Genomic DNA, 16,451 nt, shown 5'->3' with positions numbered 1-16,451 from the left:
CATCTTGTCACGCGCCTTTATTACACACAGAGCATCTTGTCCTGCGCCTTTATTACACACAGAGCATCTTGTCGTGCGTCTTTATTACACACAGAGCATCTTGTCCTGCGCCTTTATTACACACAGAGCATCTTGTCACATGCCTTTATTACACACAGAGCATCTTGTCCTGCGCCTTTATTACACACAGAGCATCTTGTCCTGCGCCTTTATTACACACAGAGCATCTTGTCACACGCCTTGTAAACGTCAATGAGCGAGTGATTCCCGCCCATTTGCAGCGTGCACGTCCCATCTAACAGTGTGAGTTGTAAACACCCCCGTGCGCACCTTATCGCCCCTCAACAGGCGCCAAAAAGAGTTGTGTTATCCACAATATCTGAGCAAAAACAAACCTCCCCAAACAGAAGCGACACGCGCGCGTCAACAGCAGCTCGTAGTCCAGTTATGCAGGAGAACAACGGAGAAACAACGCGTTTTTGTTCTGAAAAAAGACTAAAGGATGATCCATGATTACTGGAGACGACTGTGGGCAGTTCACGTGATACTGTGCGTCACAGGAGGCGCACACGGAGTCCAGGGAGCGCGTGGTTTCCAAAAGAAAGGTGCGTTTTGTGAGTTCAGCATGCTTTGTGCTTTTATGGCGTAAACAAACAATAACAACAACAACAACAACAACGATTGCATCCTAAGATAAGATAAGATAAGATATTCCTTTATTGTCCCACATGGGGAAATTTCATTGGTGCAACGCAGGTAGATACAGAGGTAGATCCAGAAGAACAGATCACTTATAGGAAGTATGAAAAACACTTTCAGTAGAAGATCTCCTATAAATAAATAAAAACTCCCATAGACAAATAAATAAATAAATAAATAAATACCATTGCATGTGATCCTGACAGTTATTGCACATGAATATGTGTCATATCCTGCTTCCTTATATTCAACTAAGGCTACAAAATGGACTATTGGGCATCCAAGCATGTCTGTCAGTGCTTTACAACGATCTGGGCCATATTTTCTGAACCTCGTGGGCTAATTAGGTCTATCTGAAGCTGTTATGTCACGTATTGCATAGTTTTATTGGAATCAATGGATTTTCCTTTGTCAAATGTTATTATAGAATAAAAGGTAAAAAACAACAACAAAAACAGTATGGTTCAGATATGGTTGAACATCGCTCACTGTCGTGTGCCAATATGAATGCCGTTTAGTAGATTGGACTTAGACATGTTACCCATTAATTCAGAAGACATTTTTATGATAGTTTTTTTGGTCTTCTTTTTTAATATATATATACTGTATATACAGGTATATATATTTGTTTTTGATGATGCTGATCATTATTTGACCCGTGTGTGCCGTAAAGTCACGTCATGATGTGTGGCATCACTTCTTGGACACATGGTGTTCTCTCTGTCCACACAGTGTCCATGCTGCTTCATGAGGAGCCAGAAAACCCCAAATGTTTCGCAGAAGGCCGGAAGGACCTGACATGCTTCTGGGAGGAGGACGAGAGGGCCGGCTCCGTGGACCAGTACTCCTTCATATACACATACCAGTAAGCTCAAAATATACTGTATTTACCTCCATTTTTCATCATTTTCTAACTGAACCCAGACTCTAACTTCATGTCAAAGTTTGAAATACCTTTATTGATAATCATTACGCAACCTGTTTGTGTTGTAGGAATGAACGCAGCAGTAAGTGTCCACTGAAGTCACTCCATCTCACCAGTGGAAGAAAACTGTACGTTTGTCACCTGAACCAGACCCAGATGTTTGTGCAAATGGACATCCAAGTGAACCGCGAGGGTCGTCCCGTCCACAACCGCAGCCTGCTGATTGAGTTAACCTGTAAGTTACGACAGTTCAGTATTTTTCAAACCATTACCATTTTAATGATAGTGTTTATCTCTTTGTAGTCTTATTGGATCCTCCTGCTAACGTGACCGTACGCAACGCTGCGCAGTCAGGACAGGTCAACGTGAGCTGGATTCCTCCTCCCCTAAAGTACATGGACGATAGCATGATGTACGAGATTATCTACACCCCCGTGGACAGCCACATCGGGCAGGTACGTCATTAGTATTTGCCTTTGCATGGCTCATTTTGATAGTTCTCCTAATACTACCTAAAGGAAGGATACAGCTGTGATGAACTCAAGAATCACTGACAGCTCTGTATGGTTTCAAGTACCCTACAGTGAATAACATAACATTAATATCACATGTCAATGAATCATATACAGAAACTACTAGAAAGACTGAATCTATAGGTTTGTGTGTTTGAAGGTGGAGGTGGCCCGTGCTTCTTCAGAACTTGTTCTCAGAGGTCTTCAGCCAGCGACCAAGTACAAAGTCCAAGTGCGTGTGAAGCTGGACGGTATCAGTTACAGCGGCTACTGGAGTGCATGGAGTGACCCGGTCTTTATTGACACGCCCCCTGCAGGTGGACATATAGGAAAAACGAGGGAGACACGTTTATTTATGTATTTAGATAATGCTGCTTTAACCTGATTTTGTTGTTTTCAGATCTTGACCCACTCATCATATCTCTGAGTGTGATCATCTCTTTCGGTTTCCTAGTGCTGTCTCTCTCAATGCTAGTGTCGCATCGCAGGTCTGTAAGACTGAACCATAACCATCTCTGAAACTACTTTCAGGCAAATCTAAGCAATTCAATTATTTTCTAACTGCCAACAGATATTTGATGAAAAAGGTTTGGCCCACTATTCCAACTCCAGAAAACAAATTCCAAGGCCTGTTTACTATTTATGGTGGGGACTTCCAGGTAAAATGCCAATATCTATTCATTTAATTCAAATATTGTTGTTTTTAATGCTAGAATCCATCTGTGATGGCCACAGCACCTTGTGTTACACATGCATACTTCTGTTCTGTGATAGGAGTGGCTAGGACACACCAGTGGAGATCTGTGGCAAAACTCAAACTTGTTCTACTCGGAAGAGTGCCCCTCACCTCTTGAAGTGCTGTCTGAGCTGCCTGTGAACCCCCTGCTGCAGTGCCCCCCACTGCCCCCTAAAGGCCACAGAGTGGTACAGGACGTGAAGACACAAGTGGACACGCAACTGCAAAGAGAAGATTCCACTCAGACTGAGGATTGGACGAGAAAGTCACATGATCACTGGCTCATGGAGCGTCTACAAGCGCTCCAGCAGCACCCCGTTCCATACTCACAGGAGTCTCAGGACACTTACGTCACCCTGAGCCACAACAACAACAGTGAGGATGGACAAGATGGCGTCCCAGTGGAGAACGTACCTCTTGAGGTTTTGTTCACATCCAAGAAAGAGTCAGAATCTCACTCAGACTTAGGGTCTGGGTCGGGCCAGTTGTCGTCCCAGTCCAGTTTTGAGTACTCAAATCAGGACTGGGCCCACAAACCCCCCTACACCTACATGGCAGTAGCTGACTCTGGGGTATCCATGGACTATAGTCCTATGAACACATTGGAGGATACTGGGAAAGTACCAGTACTCACCCATGAGTACAAGAATGACATCTCTTTGAGGAGACCATTTCTGACCAGGCAACACCACATCCACGACAACGACTGAGCATCTACACTAAGCCTTGTTTAAACCAGCTGGTGCAGTCAGGTCAACAGGGATATTTTACTACAGACAAGTTTCCCACGTTCACTCTTTTCATTTGATACATAAACATTTTATCATTGATGGAACTGCTTTTTTGGTCCACAGATAGTTCTATCTCATCCCTATTGACCACCATGCACCCATTCCTAAAACCAGTAACCAGAACCATAGTAACTATGGTTTAAAATCCTGAAGGTCCATGCAAGTTGCACATTCAATATTTCTTTAGCAATAAATCAAATATGGCTACATAGTGTACTGAGTGACTGATATGATCAACATTTCAAGAATAACAAAATGTATTATTAGACCAAATAATTAGTCATACTCATAGGACTGGTGCAGGCTTTAGTAAACTAGTTTTAAATACCAATGAAATTTATAAAAGACATGATACATTTTAGAGCAGTTTTATGGGGTCTGCTAGTTAAAACTTTTGGAACTGCAGAAGTAGCAATGAAATACCAGCAGCCATTTCACACTGTACCAAGTGCACTGTACATTTTGGTGAAAACAAGGCTTGAAGCTGTGTTGGGTTTGTCACATCAACTAAAACTGTAAGATGAGAGGTCCAAAGAGAATAAGCTAGGACACAGTAGTCCACAGGTTGTACATGTCATATTCTTGTTTTGTACAGAAGGAAACAAGGTTCCTGAAAGTGTATTAGATGTACATTTGTTGATTGTTTTACTTGTGTTATGATTTTAAATACATTAAATAGGACAATGTGAACTGAAAATATAAATGTAACTGTGAATCATAATAATCGTGTTGTTTTTTTCTTACTATTTGTTTGTACCATTTTGTTCAAAGAAATCCGACTTTGGTACATTGTTATTTTTTTTACCACACACAAAATGTACCAGTTTAAATATCATAGTTTTTAATATTTTAATCGAGTAAACAAACGACTTTCAAACTTTCAAAAACAAAAAAAATCAAAAACAGTTGAACTAAAAGACATATAAATCAGAGTTTTTGAGCCTGTTTAAACTCCATGAGTCCATCGGGCGACAGCAGAAGCCTCCACTCCTGAACTGCTTGGTCTTCTTTTTTCTCTACACCATCCTTCCTACAAGAAGTCTTTCTCCTTCCTAAACAGGACAGGTAAATGTTCCAAACCTGCTGAAGCCCACCTGACGTCGACTCATAACTCCTGTCCTGGTCAAGTATGCACCTCATTTGGAAATATCGATCGAGAACATCCAAAATAGGGTTAGTTGAGGCCTCCCCACCCTTTTGCTCAGAGTCCCCTTGTGGTTGGAAAGAGGCGATAAGGCGACAGGGAGCGTGGGCGGACCCGTGCTTCTCCAACACATGAGTGAGGAAGGAGGCAGTGTCACAGAGCAGAGCGGATAGGTGAGCCGCAGAGGACTGTTCACTGGTGTGTACTCCACTGGAAATGCTGGGGCCAGAGGCACAGAGGTAACCCTCCAAACCGTCCACTATGATCAGAGCAGGGGCCGAAGGGGGGGAGTGAGGAGACTGGTGAAGGCCTGCCACCTGGACAAGCAGCTCCTCCAGTGTGCGGGGGTAGCAGAACTGGATTTTCTAGAAAGGAAAGAAAAACCCAGTACTTTTAAAATATACACTTTCTGAATTTCCACCAGTTTTAGTAAGGTGCACTGGGTTCGTCCACAAAAACTTTGCCGTTTCAACTCAGTTTCTTTTTATATTTGAAATATGTAAAACATACACAAATTGTTAAAGGAGTCACATGCTGTACTAGATAGAATTAGATAAGTCTGAAAACATGATTTGTGCATTTAAAACAGGAATAATGTACAATACAATATATTTTGTCACCTTGGAACATTTGTCTTGGACTTGTGCTGTAGTTCAGTAAAAAAAAATATATATAAGTCACACTCACAGTAAAACCACCATTAACAGCCACTGTGATTTAGGAGATGTTGGTTGAAAAATTATAATATTTGCTAATATTGTACTGAAACTGGTTGGTATAATTGAGACTTATAACAAAAAATAGTCTAAGCATGAGACGGTAATAATTCACATTCCACAATGATACAAAATGCAGTGTATTATTAAAGGCAGCTATTTCGCAGAATTACCCACTTTTGTTTCATTTATTCATTCATTCATTTTCTACCGCTTGTTGACCTCTCGGGGTCGCGGGTGACCGGAGCCTGCAGTGACTTTGGGCCTTTTTCATTCAATCAATTTGATCTAACCGACTGTGTCTCTACGTTTGTCAGATAAATAATTAAAAATGCAAGTAAACTTTTATCTCTGTCCCTCTACCTTGAGAGTGGCAGGGGTCAGGTTGGGCACCCGCCTCTGCAGCGCCACCGGGAGGCTCTGGATCTGAGTCTGGGTGAGGAAGACGACCCTGAAGCCGCCCTCGGAGGCCGCGGTGACGGCGGCCAGCAGCAGCACGGAGCGACTCAGGACCTGCTCCCCGACCACCAGAGCACTGCGGGCCGGAGCCGGAGCTGGAGCCAAGGACCCTTCATTTACCGCTGACAACTCACTCTGCGACCTAAACATTTTAAACACGAGGGTTAAAATGTCGCTCATTACTTTTAGTGGACATAAATATAAATAAAGATATATTTTAATACTTTTCCGCTTATTAATTAATCTAATTATCACGTCTGAAGTAACTTTTCCGCGGTTGTTTACGTAACGCGCGCTGGTGTGTCGTTTTTTGTCGTCCCCCACTAAACCCCACGTTCTTTAGTTCCTACTCAGTTTAATTTCAGCAAACATTAAGCGCTAATGGCTATTATCACCAAATATATATCCAAAAAAGCATTGCGTAATTATCATATGAAAATGTAATATATTTTATGTCGATATATATATTTTAGTACGCTGCCTCTTCCGCTACGTCCGGCTACGTCATGTCACAACATCAGCTGTAGCCAAGATGGCGCACGCGGAGGCAGAGTCAGCGGCCCCTCTGGGCACCGATGCCGAAGAGGAGCACGAAACCGCGGTGTACAGGCGCTGCAGGGGGCGGCCGAGGCTCACGGACTCAGACAGAGCCCGGAGACGACATGAATCGCGCAAGAAATACGACGTGAGGAGAGTGTACCTGGGGGAGGCGCACAACGTGTGGAGCGAGCTGCGCCGGAGGACTAGTCTGAGTGATGCTGGGCTGGCAGAGTATCTCATCCTGCTCCACTCGACTCACGGGCAGAGCGACCAGGACAAGCACCGTGGGTATGTCAGTCTGCACGAGTGTGAAGGCGTTTAACGTGACTATACGTGGTTGTTTCCCCGTTATAGACATATCCATTCTGTTTTAAGGGAGAAGACTGGAACAGACAACTCACCAAATCTGAAAAGTGGTAAGCTGTGCCTTTCATGTGCACTATTACTTCAACTGACATATGCATGGTGGTGACTTGACAGCTTATAAGTCAGAGACAGCAATTCACACATTCATTAGATTCTTTATTGGTGCGCTTTTACAACAGGAGATGTTAAAGTTTGTTTTGAATAATGCCTACACAGATGGCCAGTGAAAGGATCAGATTCAACATCAATCATTTGAAGAACAGACTTGAAGATTTGCATATGCATTTACTCACTCCGACTCAGAAGACATTTTCACTCGTGTTTAATACTTCACACAGATTGCACAGCATGAGAAGAACAAAACATTTTAGGGTTAAGTTTCTCTTTTGTTTGGCAGACAGTAGAGGGTGTGTGTCCAGCCTGCGGAGCCTTGTGAACTGGTACCAGGAGCACTGTGACGCCTGTGCCCTGGAGCCTCAGCTCAGGTCTCTGGAGTATCGGCCTGACTCATCCACGGCTGCTCTGTGGCAGTGTGACTCCGGGCACTGCTTCACTCAGTACCTGCACCCGCCACAGGCTGCCGAGGCCAGTGACTGTGAGCGGGACGGGTCACGGCACACGGAGGGGGAGCAGCAGAGCACAGCGGTAATGGCAGTCTCTAAAGTGAAAAGGTCTGTGGGCAGGAGGAGACGAAGACGGACTCGTAGAAAAGCAAAAGGTACTGTGATCGTGACAGCCTTTTTATCAGACATGTCTTCCATGATTTTTTTATTTGTTTATTCAGCTGAGACGATGTAGTCAGACGTAGTTACAAAGCAATGTTACCAGTTGGACTTGTACACATTCAAAACACATTCATTCAACCTCACTCATTCACTCTCAGACATTATTTATAAGTGGGTACAGTTTTGGATTTCTTTTAAACATCCCTTGAGCCTCTGTGGACAGTGAGTTCCACAGTTTACAGCCCCTGACTTTTACTATAACACAACAGTTTTCCCCCAGTATCAGAGTTTGTTCATTGTAAATAACTAAAACATATCTTTGGCTGAATTAAAAGAAGAACATTTCGGGCTGAAATGGTGACGAAAATGTATTATGATCCCCCCTCATATTGATTGATCATGATTTTATTTGTGCTTGTTTTATGTTCTTTTGTCTTATCAAATAAAATAAAAAAGGCTTTGAATATTCATTTCCTGAACATAAACGACAAAAATAATTGAATTCCTTCAAAGTCTCAACTACAAAGGTTTTACTGACACAGGATTGGCTGTAAAGCTCTCGATTTAAAAAGAACCAAGCTCATCATTGAAGATTAGTATTGACTGAATCTCAATCTTGATCTTTGGATTTACGGGTAAGATTTTACCTTAGTCACTAAAACAATTTAATATCAATACGGTTTGTGCCTCTTGTGATGTGACAGTTGTATTTGACAAAAGACAAATGATTATATGTATAATCACACAATTTAGTAGTTTAGTTGTGTTTTACAATTACATCCCTCCACAGTAAAAAAGTTGAATCGGTAACCTACCTTCTTAAAGTGCGTCCATGTTTGTCATACAGTTGAGTTAACCATAGATTGTCTAAGATAAGATAAGATATTCCTTTATTGTCCACACATGGGGAAATTTCATTGTTGCAACGCAGTAGATACAGAGGAAAAGGACAGATAACTTAATAGAAGAACTCTTAAACACAAAACCTCATTTCCTAATAAGGAATGGAGGGGAAAAATAAATAAAGACAAAAATGAAATTAAAATAAAATAAAATAAAAAAATAGTTAGCGTAAGACAAGATAATACTACTAATAATGGTAAAATAAACACTCTATTTTCATCAGTTATATGCACATGAATGTGACATTATTGCATGTGAGTACGACAGTAATTGCACATGGTTAAGTCAGTATTGCACATGGTTAAGTCAGTATTGCACATGGTTAAGTCAGTGTTGCACATGGTTAAGTCAGTATTGCACATGGTTAAGTCAGTGTTGCACATGGTTAAGTCAGTGTTGCACATGGTTAAGTAAATGGTTAAGTCAGTATTGCACATGGTTAAGTCAGTGTTGCACATGGTTAAGTCAGTGTTGCACATGGTTAAGTCAGTGTTGGTTAAGTCAGTATTGCACATGGTTAAGTCAGTGTTGCACATGGTTAAGTCAGTGTTGCACATGGTTAAGTCAGTGTTGCACATGGTTAAGTCGGTATTGCACATGGTTAAGTCAGTGTTGCACATGGTTAAGTCAGTGTTGGTTAAGTCAGTATTGCACATGGTTAAGTCAGTGTTGCACATGGTTAAGTCAGTGTTGCACATGGTTAAGTCAGTGTTGCACATGGTTAAGTCAGTATTGCACATGGTTAAGTCAGTATTGCACATGGTTAAGTCAGTATTGCACATGGTTAAGTCAGTATTGCACATGGTTAAGTCAGTGTTGCACGTGTTCAGGGCTAGATTGAAAATATAATAATCTTTCTTCTTTTCAGGTGTAGAAGAAAATGAGCCTGTTGCGAATGTACAACACGACTCTTATCCCAGTGAACAGACTCCACCTGCCTCTCCGGATCTGTCCAGGGCAGAGAAAGAGACGGAGATGGAGCCGCCTCCAGTCTGGGACATGGAGGGATCCCCTAGTGCTTTTCATTCTGAAGACGACAGTGAAGACCTGAGAGCAGCTGAGGACAGTGAAATGCAGCCACTCAGGAGCGCGCCAGAGGGATACCAGTGTGTGCCTTTGGTGAATAAAGTGGACGGCATGAATGAGGAGTCTATGCTGAGCGGATCTCTGCCTCCAGCCGTACATGTACAGGACCAGAGCGCACTGTACGATCCTCAAAGCCTGCAGACCGTCGTGAGCTGTGAGCTTCCTGACGAGAGGAGCGGGCTGGAGGCCTCGCAGGTAAAGTTAAGTATTAGGGCTGTAGTCATAGATTTGCTGACTAAAACTGGGCTTGGTGTTGCATTGGAAAAACCTCTCAAAACTTATTTAGTACCTCCACGATTTCACTTTCAGTCATTTAGTCGATTTAATTGGTCAAAGGTGTTTTTAGACAACCAAAATTTGTATTAGTCAACTAATTATTTCACTCAGATTGTGGGACAGCAACAGAAAGAAGAAGGCGTTGGGTGACTTAACTGAATATTTGGTAATGAAAGAATAAAAATAATACAGACTGAGAAACGTTGCCGACTTCTGCCGAGTCAACAAGCGACGCACTAAACTCTGTAAATCTGAGGTAAATGAAGTCATACATTTTGTTCTGAATGTTCCGAAAATATTTGAAAGACGTCTTCTGCATTTGAGAGACACGTGACACAAAGTCTTCCGCATTTGAGAGACACGTGACACAAAGTCTTCCTCATTTGAGAGACACGTGACACAAAGTCTTCCGCATTCGAGAGACACGTGACACAAAGTCTTCCGCATTCGAGAGACACGTGACACAAAGTCTTCCGCATTTGAGAGACACGTGACACAAAGTCTTCCGCATTCGAGAGACACGTGACACAAAGTCTTCCGCATTTGAGAGACACGTGACACAAAGTCTTCCGCATTCGAGAGACACGTGACACAAAGTCTTCCGCATTTGAGAGACACGTGACACAAAGTCTTCCGCATTTGAGAGACACGTGACACAAAGTCTTCCGCATTCGAGAGACACGTGACACAAAGTCTTCCGCATTTGAGAGACACGTGACACAAAGTCTTCCGCATTTGAGAGACACGTTTGCAGTGCAGTTTGATTCAGTTTAGAATGCAGCAGCGAAGACAAGTTATGAGGTAGAGCTGTAGTTATGGACAACTTGTTTCATTATTATCTTCTTCTTCTTTTTTGATCATTGCAGTTGATCATCATCACTGGCCCCAGCTATGAGGCGCTGGCGTCAGAGGCGATTCATTTCAACATGACCAACGGAGCCAACGTGGAGGAGGTCACATGCACGGTCATCGGGAACCTCTCCTACAACCAGATCTGCCCCATGAACACTAAGAGCAGGACACACCAGGGCCACTCTGCTCCTGGTGAGGAGGCCAAACTGCACACATCTATCTGTTAAGTTATTGAACAGTATTAGTGCTTTCTAGTCCTTTTTATTACCTTTACCCAAGTTTACTGAACTATTGAGACCATATTTGACCACGGGAATTTAAGAATGTTTTTTGCAGTGGGGGTTTTCCAATTGCATTTGTTCACGTTTGCAATCCACGTGTTATACTTTGTTTATATCTATGTAAAAGGATCGCCCTTGAAATGTAGCATCTCATTTGTGAAGGTTTCCACAACACGACACAATATAAATCACAAAAGAAGAAAAGAAAGAGGGAAAAGTTAAAACATGAACACAACACGACAGACGACAGCGCTCAAAATAATAATAATCCATAAACATTGTTATGCTCCTCCAAAGATTTTCTATTAGATTTAGGTCTGGAGACTGGCAAGGCCGCTCCAGAACCTTGATATGCTTCTTAAGGAAACACTCCTTGGTTCTCCTGGCTGCGTGCTTCGGGTCAGTGTCATGTTGGAAGACCAGGCCACGCCCCATCTTCACTGCTCTGACTGAGGGAAGGAGGTTGTTTCCCAAAATCTCACAATACATGGCAACGGGAATTTATACCAAACAGTTCTATTTTGGTCTCATCTGACCACATGACTGTCTCCCATGACCGCTCGGGATCATCCAGATGGTTCTTGGCAAACTTCAGACGGACCTGGACATGATGTGATGACTTAAACAGCCGGATGACTCCAAGCTGCTTGTCAATCGCCCCGTAGCCCTTTCCAGCCTTGTGGAGCTCTACAGTTTGGTCTCTGCTGTATTCATGTCTTCTGGTGACTAATTTTTACATTTATTTGATGATCTGAAACGTTTAAGTGTGACAAACATGCCCAAAACAAAAAGATTTCAGAAAAGGGGGCAAACACTTTTTCACACCATTGTATGCGGCAAGTTAAGAATCTTAATTAAAGGACCAAGATATTTAAACTGTGTGATTCACCATTGGAATTCCATCAATTATGTTAATTATTTGTATTTCTTTATTCAATATATATTCAGATTTGAGTGACCAACAGCTGCATCTGAACGCTGAAGACTCTCAGGAGATGAGCCCTGACAGAGAACCACACCAGAGCAGGTTTGTGTGTCAATCATTTCATTTAGAGTTTGGTTCTATTTTACAATCCATGCTAAAGTGGTGCATTTTCACACTAACAATCAGAAGAAGAAGCAGACGTGGCCCAGTGGTGGAGGCGGACGGGATGCTGAAGATGTTCCACTGTCCGTACGAGGGCTGCAGTCAGGTCTACGTGGCCATCAGCAGCTTTCAGGTAAAACATCATTCACATCCGTTTGGCCTGGGTCATTTGTTCTTGAAATAATGTCTTCACCTCTTTGCAGAATCATGTCAACTTGGTCCACAGGAAAGGCCGAACCAAAGTGTGTCCACATCCAGGCTGTGGGAAGAAGTTCTATCTGTCCAACCATCTGCACCGACACATGATCATCCATTCAGGTGTTTGAATACAGTATTACCCTGAGTCTGATATGAAACAAAAGCATTTTCTATCTCCACCAGGCTTTCTCTTGGGTGCCGTAGTGTGAGTTCAGGAAACTTAAGAGTTTGGTGGATTTTTGAGAATGAAGACAAATTAACATATGCAAGTGTGGATTCATGAAATAATCGTTGTAAACCATTTCATAGAAAGTTGTTTTTGATAGAAAACAATCATAATTCATGCAACAAAGGCACATAACCTGCTTCCTATAACTGTGATTGTCCTGGAAAAAGAACAGACACAGAGTCCTGTTTGGAGCAGATCACACCAGTCTTTCCAGTCTTTAGCAATGCCGATACTGTTTTTAGGTTATTGAGGCTTCAATTTCGGTATTATTGCCAATATATTTTCCAAATCATTGCCAAATTCAAATTGATTGTTTGGCAAAAATAAATAAAAGTAATATTATATTGAGATATCCATGTAAAAGCTTTATAGACCCTTAAAGTTTTTAAAGATTTTTTTTCTAAATTTCAGAAAGGAGGAAAAAGTGAAGGAGAACATAATGTGATTTCAATGGAGAAACTGGGCTTAACCACAAAATATCTCAAAATGAATGAAAAATGAATAAATGAGCCTGTTTAAAGACATTTACTATTGCATTTTACTAGAGATTATGAAAGAAACAGCTTTTTGATGAAGGTAAAATCCTGAGTTCTAGGTTTGATTGGACACATATTCTTACAAAAGATTTTAGCTTATAGTTTTTCTTTTTATCCACAGATATATTATTACTCATCTGATGTCACTTAATCATTCAAATAGTTTTACTTCATTTTGCCTCCATTCTGGAATGTAGACATTCTGGTGTAATTGCATTTTAAAAGGTCGAAAGATTGTGAAAAACTGTTTCTGTGCTACTATGTTCAGCCCGTTTCTATTGCCTTGACTGTGACTCTGAATTCCAGGAGTTCGAGACTTCACCTGTGAGACGTGCGGGAAGTCGTTCAAGCGCAAGAATCACCTGGAGGTGCACAGGCGCACTCACACCGGAGAGACCCCACTGCAGTAAGCATAGACCAAATGTAGCTTGAATCTGACCCTCCTTTATGTCTCTTCCATGTTTATCCAATGTACAAGTACAAGTACACTCTCATGGCCACTGTGTGCAAACAGGAGTGAGCGATATTAGAAAATGATATTGCACAAATGGTTGGACTGTAAAACTAATTGCAGGGAGTGAATAGTTGCCTGTGTGTCTATGTGTTGGCCCCGCCTAAGGCCCAAAGTCATGAATCACCTTAACCCTTGTTTTGAAGATAACAATTTTAAACAGCTCTTTTTGCAGCCAATTTCCACCTATACTTCACCCATAGTTAATTGCAACACACACCAATACATTAATATAACGGCTGGTTCCTAGTGGGAAAAAAACGCTTATTTGAGCCATTAGTTTTATGATGGAAAACATATATATAACATACATTTTTTTCGATCTATATTTCACTATAGCAAATGTATTTTCTTTGTAATGTGCAACAACATTTAGTTATTCTTCCTAAGTACCGTCAGTACACTTTTACACGTGTATGTGAGCAAAAAAAACATTTCCTAAGTTCCACTGTGCTCTTTGAATAATCAGAGCTTTAAATCGCAACAAATTCAATTCAATTTATTTTTGTAACGTCCAAAAACTGCAGTTGGCTTAAAGCGCTTAAAACTCAGAACTAACCAGAACGCAGATAGAATGCTATAATTTAAAGAAATGTATGTTTTCTTTGCCGATAAACTATTGATCTGATATTTTTGTGTGTGCAGGTGTGAGATCTGCGGTTACCAGTGTCGGCAGCGGGCCTCTCTGAACTGGCACATGAAGAAGCACGCCTCCGACGCTCAGTACAACTTCACCTGTGACTTCTGCCACAAGAGGTTCGAGAGACTGGAAAGTGTCAAGTTCCACAAGTTGAAAAGTCATCCGGACAAACTGTTGACATGAGTTGCACTGTACAGACTTCTGCTGATGCTGCTGCCGCTCACACGCAGCCACAGGTCTGAAGTACGGAGCCACGGAGGGGACAAAAAGAACAGCTCTGCGGGCCATAAGCTGTATTTAGAACCAAAGAGCGGTGGTGTGTTTCAGTTTGGTTGTATGTGGTGCTTGCAGAATAATTGTTTTGTTTCGTAGATTAAAACAGGTGTTTTTGACGTATTATGACTTAAAGCAGGGGTGGGCAAACTACGGCCCACATATATATACATATACATACATATATATATATATATATATATGTTGCCCTCAAGCATCTGTCTGCACTTGTATCTTTAATAAATATGACGTGAAATGAATTAAATAATAGATTCAATAGCCTATATTTGACAGAAAAGTTATATTTTCTTTGATATTTAATTTGTTATTTTTTTTTCCCACACCAATGATGGCGGGCCGGCCCTCCGCTACTTGCCTGGATTCTAATATTGCCCTCGGAGGAAAATAATTGCCCACCCCTGACTTAAAGGATGCTACAGTCGTATTAGCATCTATATTAGCGTCTATTAGCACTATTTGTAAACAGGAAGTATTTACAAGCACGCCATGCAACCTTACTAAAATGGCTTATAAATCAACAATGTGGACAATCTGTTTCAATTCAGTTTCTACCTCTAGTATGGACTGTACTCTGGTCACTGCTGACTTTAATAAGGGCATTTTTGACATTTGCCCACCCTCATTTCTCCAAAAACAACTGCTGTATATCTGTTTTATTACTCTGAAAATTAACTTCTATTGTATTTTTTGGTTTCCTCTTTTGGTATTTAAATGTTTTTTTAAAAGATAAATTATTTTGTAATAGTTATTTCTTAATAAATCTATATGATAATGACATGTTTTGTGTTTTTGTTATGAGAGTGTGAGTGGGCAGTGTAACTTTGAATTCCTCCTGGACAAGCCCAGTCTTCAAACTGTCAAGCCAATTTGGATGTTTGGTTTTACATTTGGAATGATGCTTTTTTCACCATTAAGTACTATGAACACTTATGAACACTTGGCAATACTAAACTCATGTTGAAAAGGTCATGTGTCTGTCATTTTGAATGATATTGTGAATGATGACCCAAACATCTGACCATCATTTATCTCCAAAAGTACAACACAGATACACCAACACATCTTTTTACATGTATTTTCTGTGTGTTTTTATTGACTCGCACGTATACGGTTACATATGGAAGCGTTCAACCAGATACAAAGGCCTTTCTCTCTCCCTCCCCCAGGGAAGACCAGCCCAGATCAGTTAGGGGTCGCCATGTCATCTCACTTGTTTGTGACAGAGTGCAGATTGTTGAGGATGGCTAAGCAAAGACGAGGAATACAGTGTTTTGGGTTGAGATGCTGTGATTCGTGGGTCAATGATCTGTGAACGCAGTGTTTGTCCAGAAGTCTGAGCATGTCGCTTCCTGTTCCTGTTCCACACTTAGTAAAAAGAATCTAGGATAATCACAAAATATACTGTAGGTTTACACAGTTCATGTTTATAATTTAGGATGAAACACTACTAGCATTTTTAGATTATATGATATAATCTAGCCTGATATAATCAACCTGTCAACTATTTGCATGCTTTGAATTCAATTTCAGAAATAAGAAAAGAGACAAAGATGATGAAGTGATTGCTGCTGGAAAACATAATCTTCTTAACTTGTCGCATTAGAGTGTTTTTTTTTAATGTACAAAGAAACCCTGCTAAATAAACAAAATAATTCTTTCTTCCTGTGGTTTGCTGCATGCATGCTTCAATTGTTATTTGATTTATATAAAAGTTTACACCTTTAAACCAAATTCAAAGTTGCCATGTTGAAAGTATTAGCGAATGAACCTTTGAAATTCAACCATAACCCCTCCTAAAGCTGAAGAGAAATCACTATTACAATGTTTTGATAAAGAAAATAGATATTGCAGTTATAATATAATAGCAAAATCTAATTCTTGACAGTAAAATAAATGTCAGTGACCCACAGTGGCCGAACCAACAGAGTAACCACATGTGTTTCTA

The 16,451-nt window shown here is 41.1% G+C and overlaps 3 protein-coding genes across 3 annotated transcripts; 2 read left to right on the top strand and 1 right to left on the bottom strand.

The window, feature by feature from the left end:
• The first annotated feature begins 367 nt into the window (after nucleotides 1-367).
• Nucleotides 368-3,643, top strand: epor (erythropoietin receptor). The gene is made up of 8 exons (XM_072443595.1): nucleotides 368-605; nucleotides 1,432-1,564; nucleotides 1,693-1,859; nucleotides 1,928-2,079; nucleotides 2,297-2,453; nucleotides 2,537-2,624; nucleotides 2,708-2,795; nucleotides 2,911-3,643. Exons 1-8 carry the CDS (start codon nucleotides 503-505, stop codon nucleotides 3,580-3,582), a joined length of 1,560 nt encoding a protein of 519 aa, XP_072299696.1. The 5' UTR covers nucleotides 368-502; the 3' UTR covers nucleotides 3,583-3,643.
• A 931-nt stretch (nucleotides 3,644-4,574) lies between these two features.
• On the bottom strand, nucleotides 4,575-6,264 carry swsap1 (SWIM-type zinc finger 7 associated protein 1). Its single transcript, XM_072442234.1, has 2 exons — nucleotides 5,887-6,264; nucleotides 4,575-5,172 (listed from the first exon to the last, which is right to left on the bottom strand). Exons 1-2 carry the CDS (start codon nucleotides 6,160-6,162, stop codon nucleotides 4,591-4,593), a joined length of 858 nt encoding a protein of 285 aa, XP_072298335.1. The 5' UTR covers nucleotides 6,163-6,264; the 3' UTR covers nucleotides 4,575-4,590.
• Nucleotides 6,265-6,498: 234 nt separating this feature from the next.
• Nucleotides 6,499-14,524, top strand: znf653 (zinc finger protein 653). Its single transcript, XM_072443612.1, has 10 exons — nucleotides 6,499-6,810; nucleotides 6,898-6,938; nucleotides 7,286-7,606; nucleotides 9,385-9,797; nucleotides 10,745-10,922; nucleotides 11,960-12,038; nucleotides 12,123-12,231; nucleotides 12,302-12,416; nucleotides 13,368-13,467; nucleotides 14,218-14,524. The coding sequence occupies exons 1-10, from the start codon at nucleotides 6,515-6,517 to the stop codon at nucleotides 14,393-14,395; spliced, it is 1,830 nt and encodes a 609-aa protein (XP_072299713.1). The 5' UTR covers nucleotides 6,499-6,514; the 3' UTR covers nucleotides 14,396-14,524.
• The last annotated feature ends 1,927 nt before the right edge of the window (nucleotides 14,525-16,451 follow it).

The sequence above is a fragment of the Eucyclogobius newberryi genome, unplaced genomic scaffold (assembly GCF_026437365.1).
Source record: "Eucyclogobius newberryi isolate DKJ021-1_F unplaced genomic scaffold, fEucNew1.0.hap1 SCAF_13, whole genome shotgun sequence".
In the NCBI taxonomy this organism is placed as follows: Eukaryota; Metazoa; Chordata; class Actinopteri; order Gobiiformes; family Gobiidae; genus Eucyclogobius; species Eucyclogobius newberryi.
The sequence above is the reverse complement of the archived record's forward strand: the minus strand, read 5'-3'. Positions and strand labels throughout refer to the sequence as shown.

Excerpts from the sequence above, each read along its gene's own strand:
- swsap1 (XM_072442234.1), bottom strand. The coding sequence starts at position 6,162 with ATGAGCGACATTTTAACCCTCGTGTTTAAAATGTTTAGGTCGCAGAGT. Across the intron at positions 5,173-5,886 it reads TGACCCCTGCCACTCTCAAG|AAAATCCAGTTCTGCTACCC; the intron begins GTAGAGGGACAG and ends TTTCCTTTCTAG.
- epor (XM_072443595.1), top strand. The coding sequence starts at position 503 with ATGATCCATGATTACTGGAGACGACTGTGGGCAGTTCACGTGATACTG. Across the intron at positions 1,860-1,927 it reads CCTGCTGATTGAGTTAACCT|TCTTATTGGATCCTCCTGCT; the intron begins GTAAGTTACGAC and ends ATCTCTTTGTAG. Across the intron at positions 2,796-2,910 it reads TTTATGGTGGGGACTTCCAG|GAGTGGCTAGGACACACCAG; the intron begins GTAAAATGCCAA and ends GTTCTGTGATAG.
- znf653 (XM_072443612.1), top strand. The coding sequence starts at position 6,515 with ATGGCGCACGCGGAGGCAGAGTCAGCGGCCCCTCTGGGCACCGATGCC. Across the intron at positions 7,607-9,384 it reads GACTCGTAGAAAAGCAAAAG|GTGTAGAAGAAAATGAGCCT; the intron begins GTACTGTGATCG and ends TCTTCTTTTCAG. Across the intron at positions 10,923-11,959 it reads CCAGGGCCACTCTGCTCCTG|ATTTGAGTGACCAACAGCTG; the intron begins GTGAGGAGGCCA and ends ATATATATTCAG.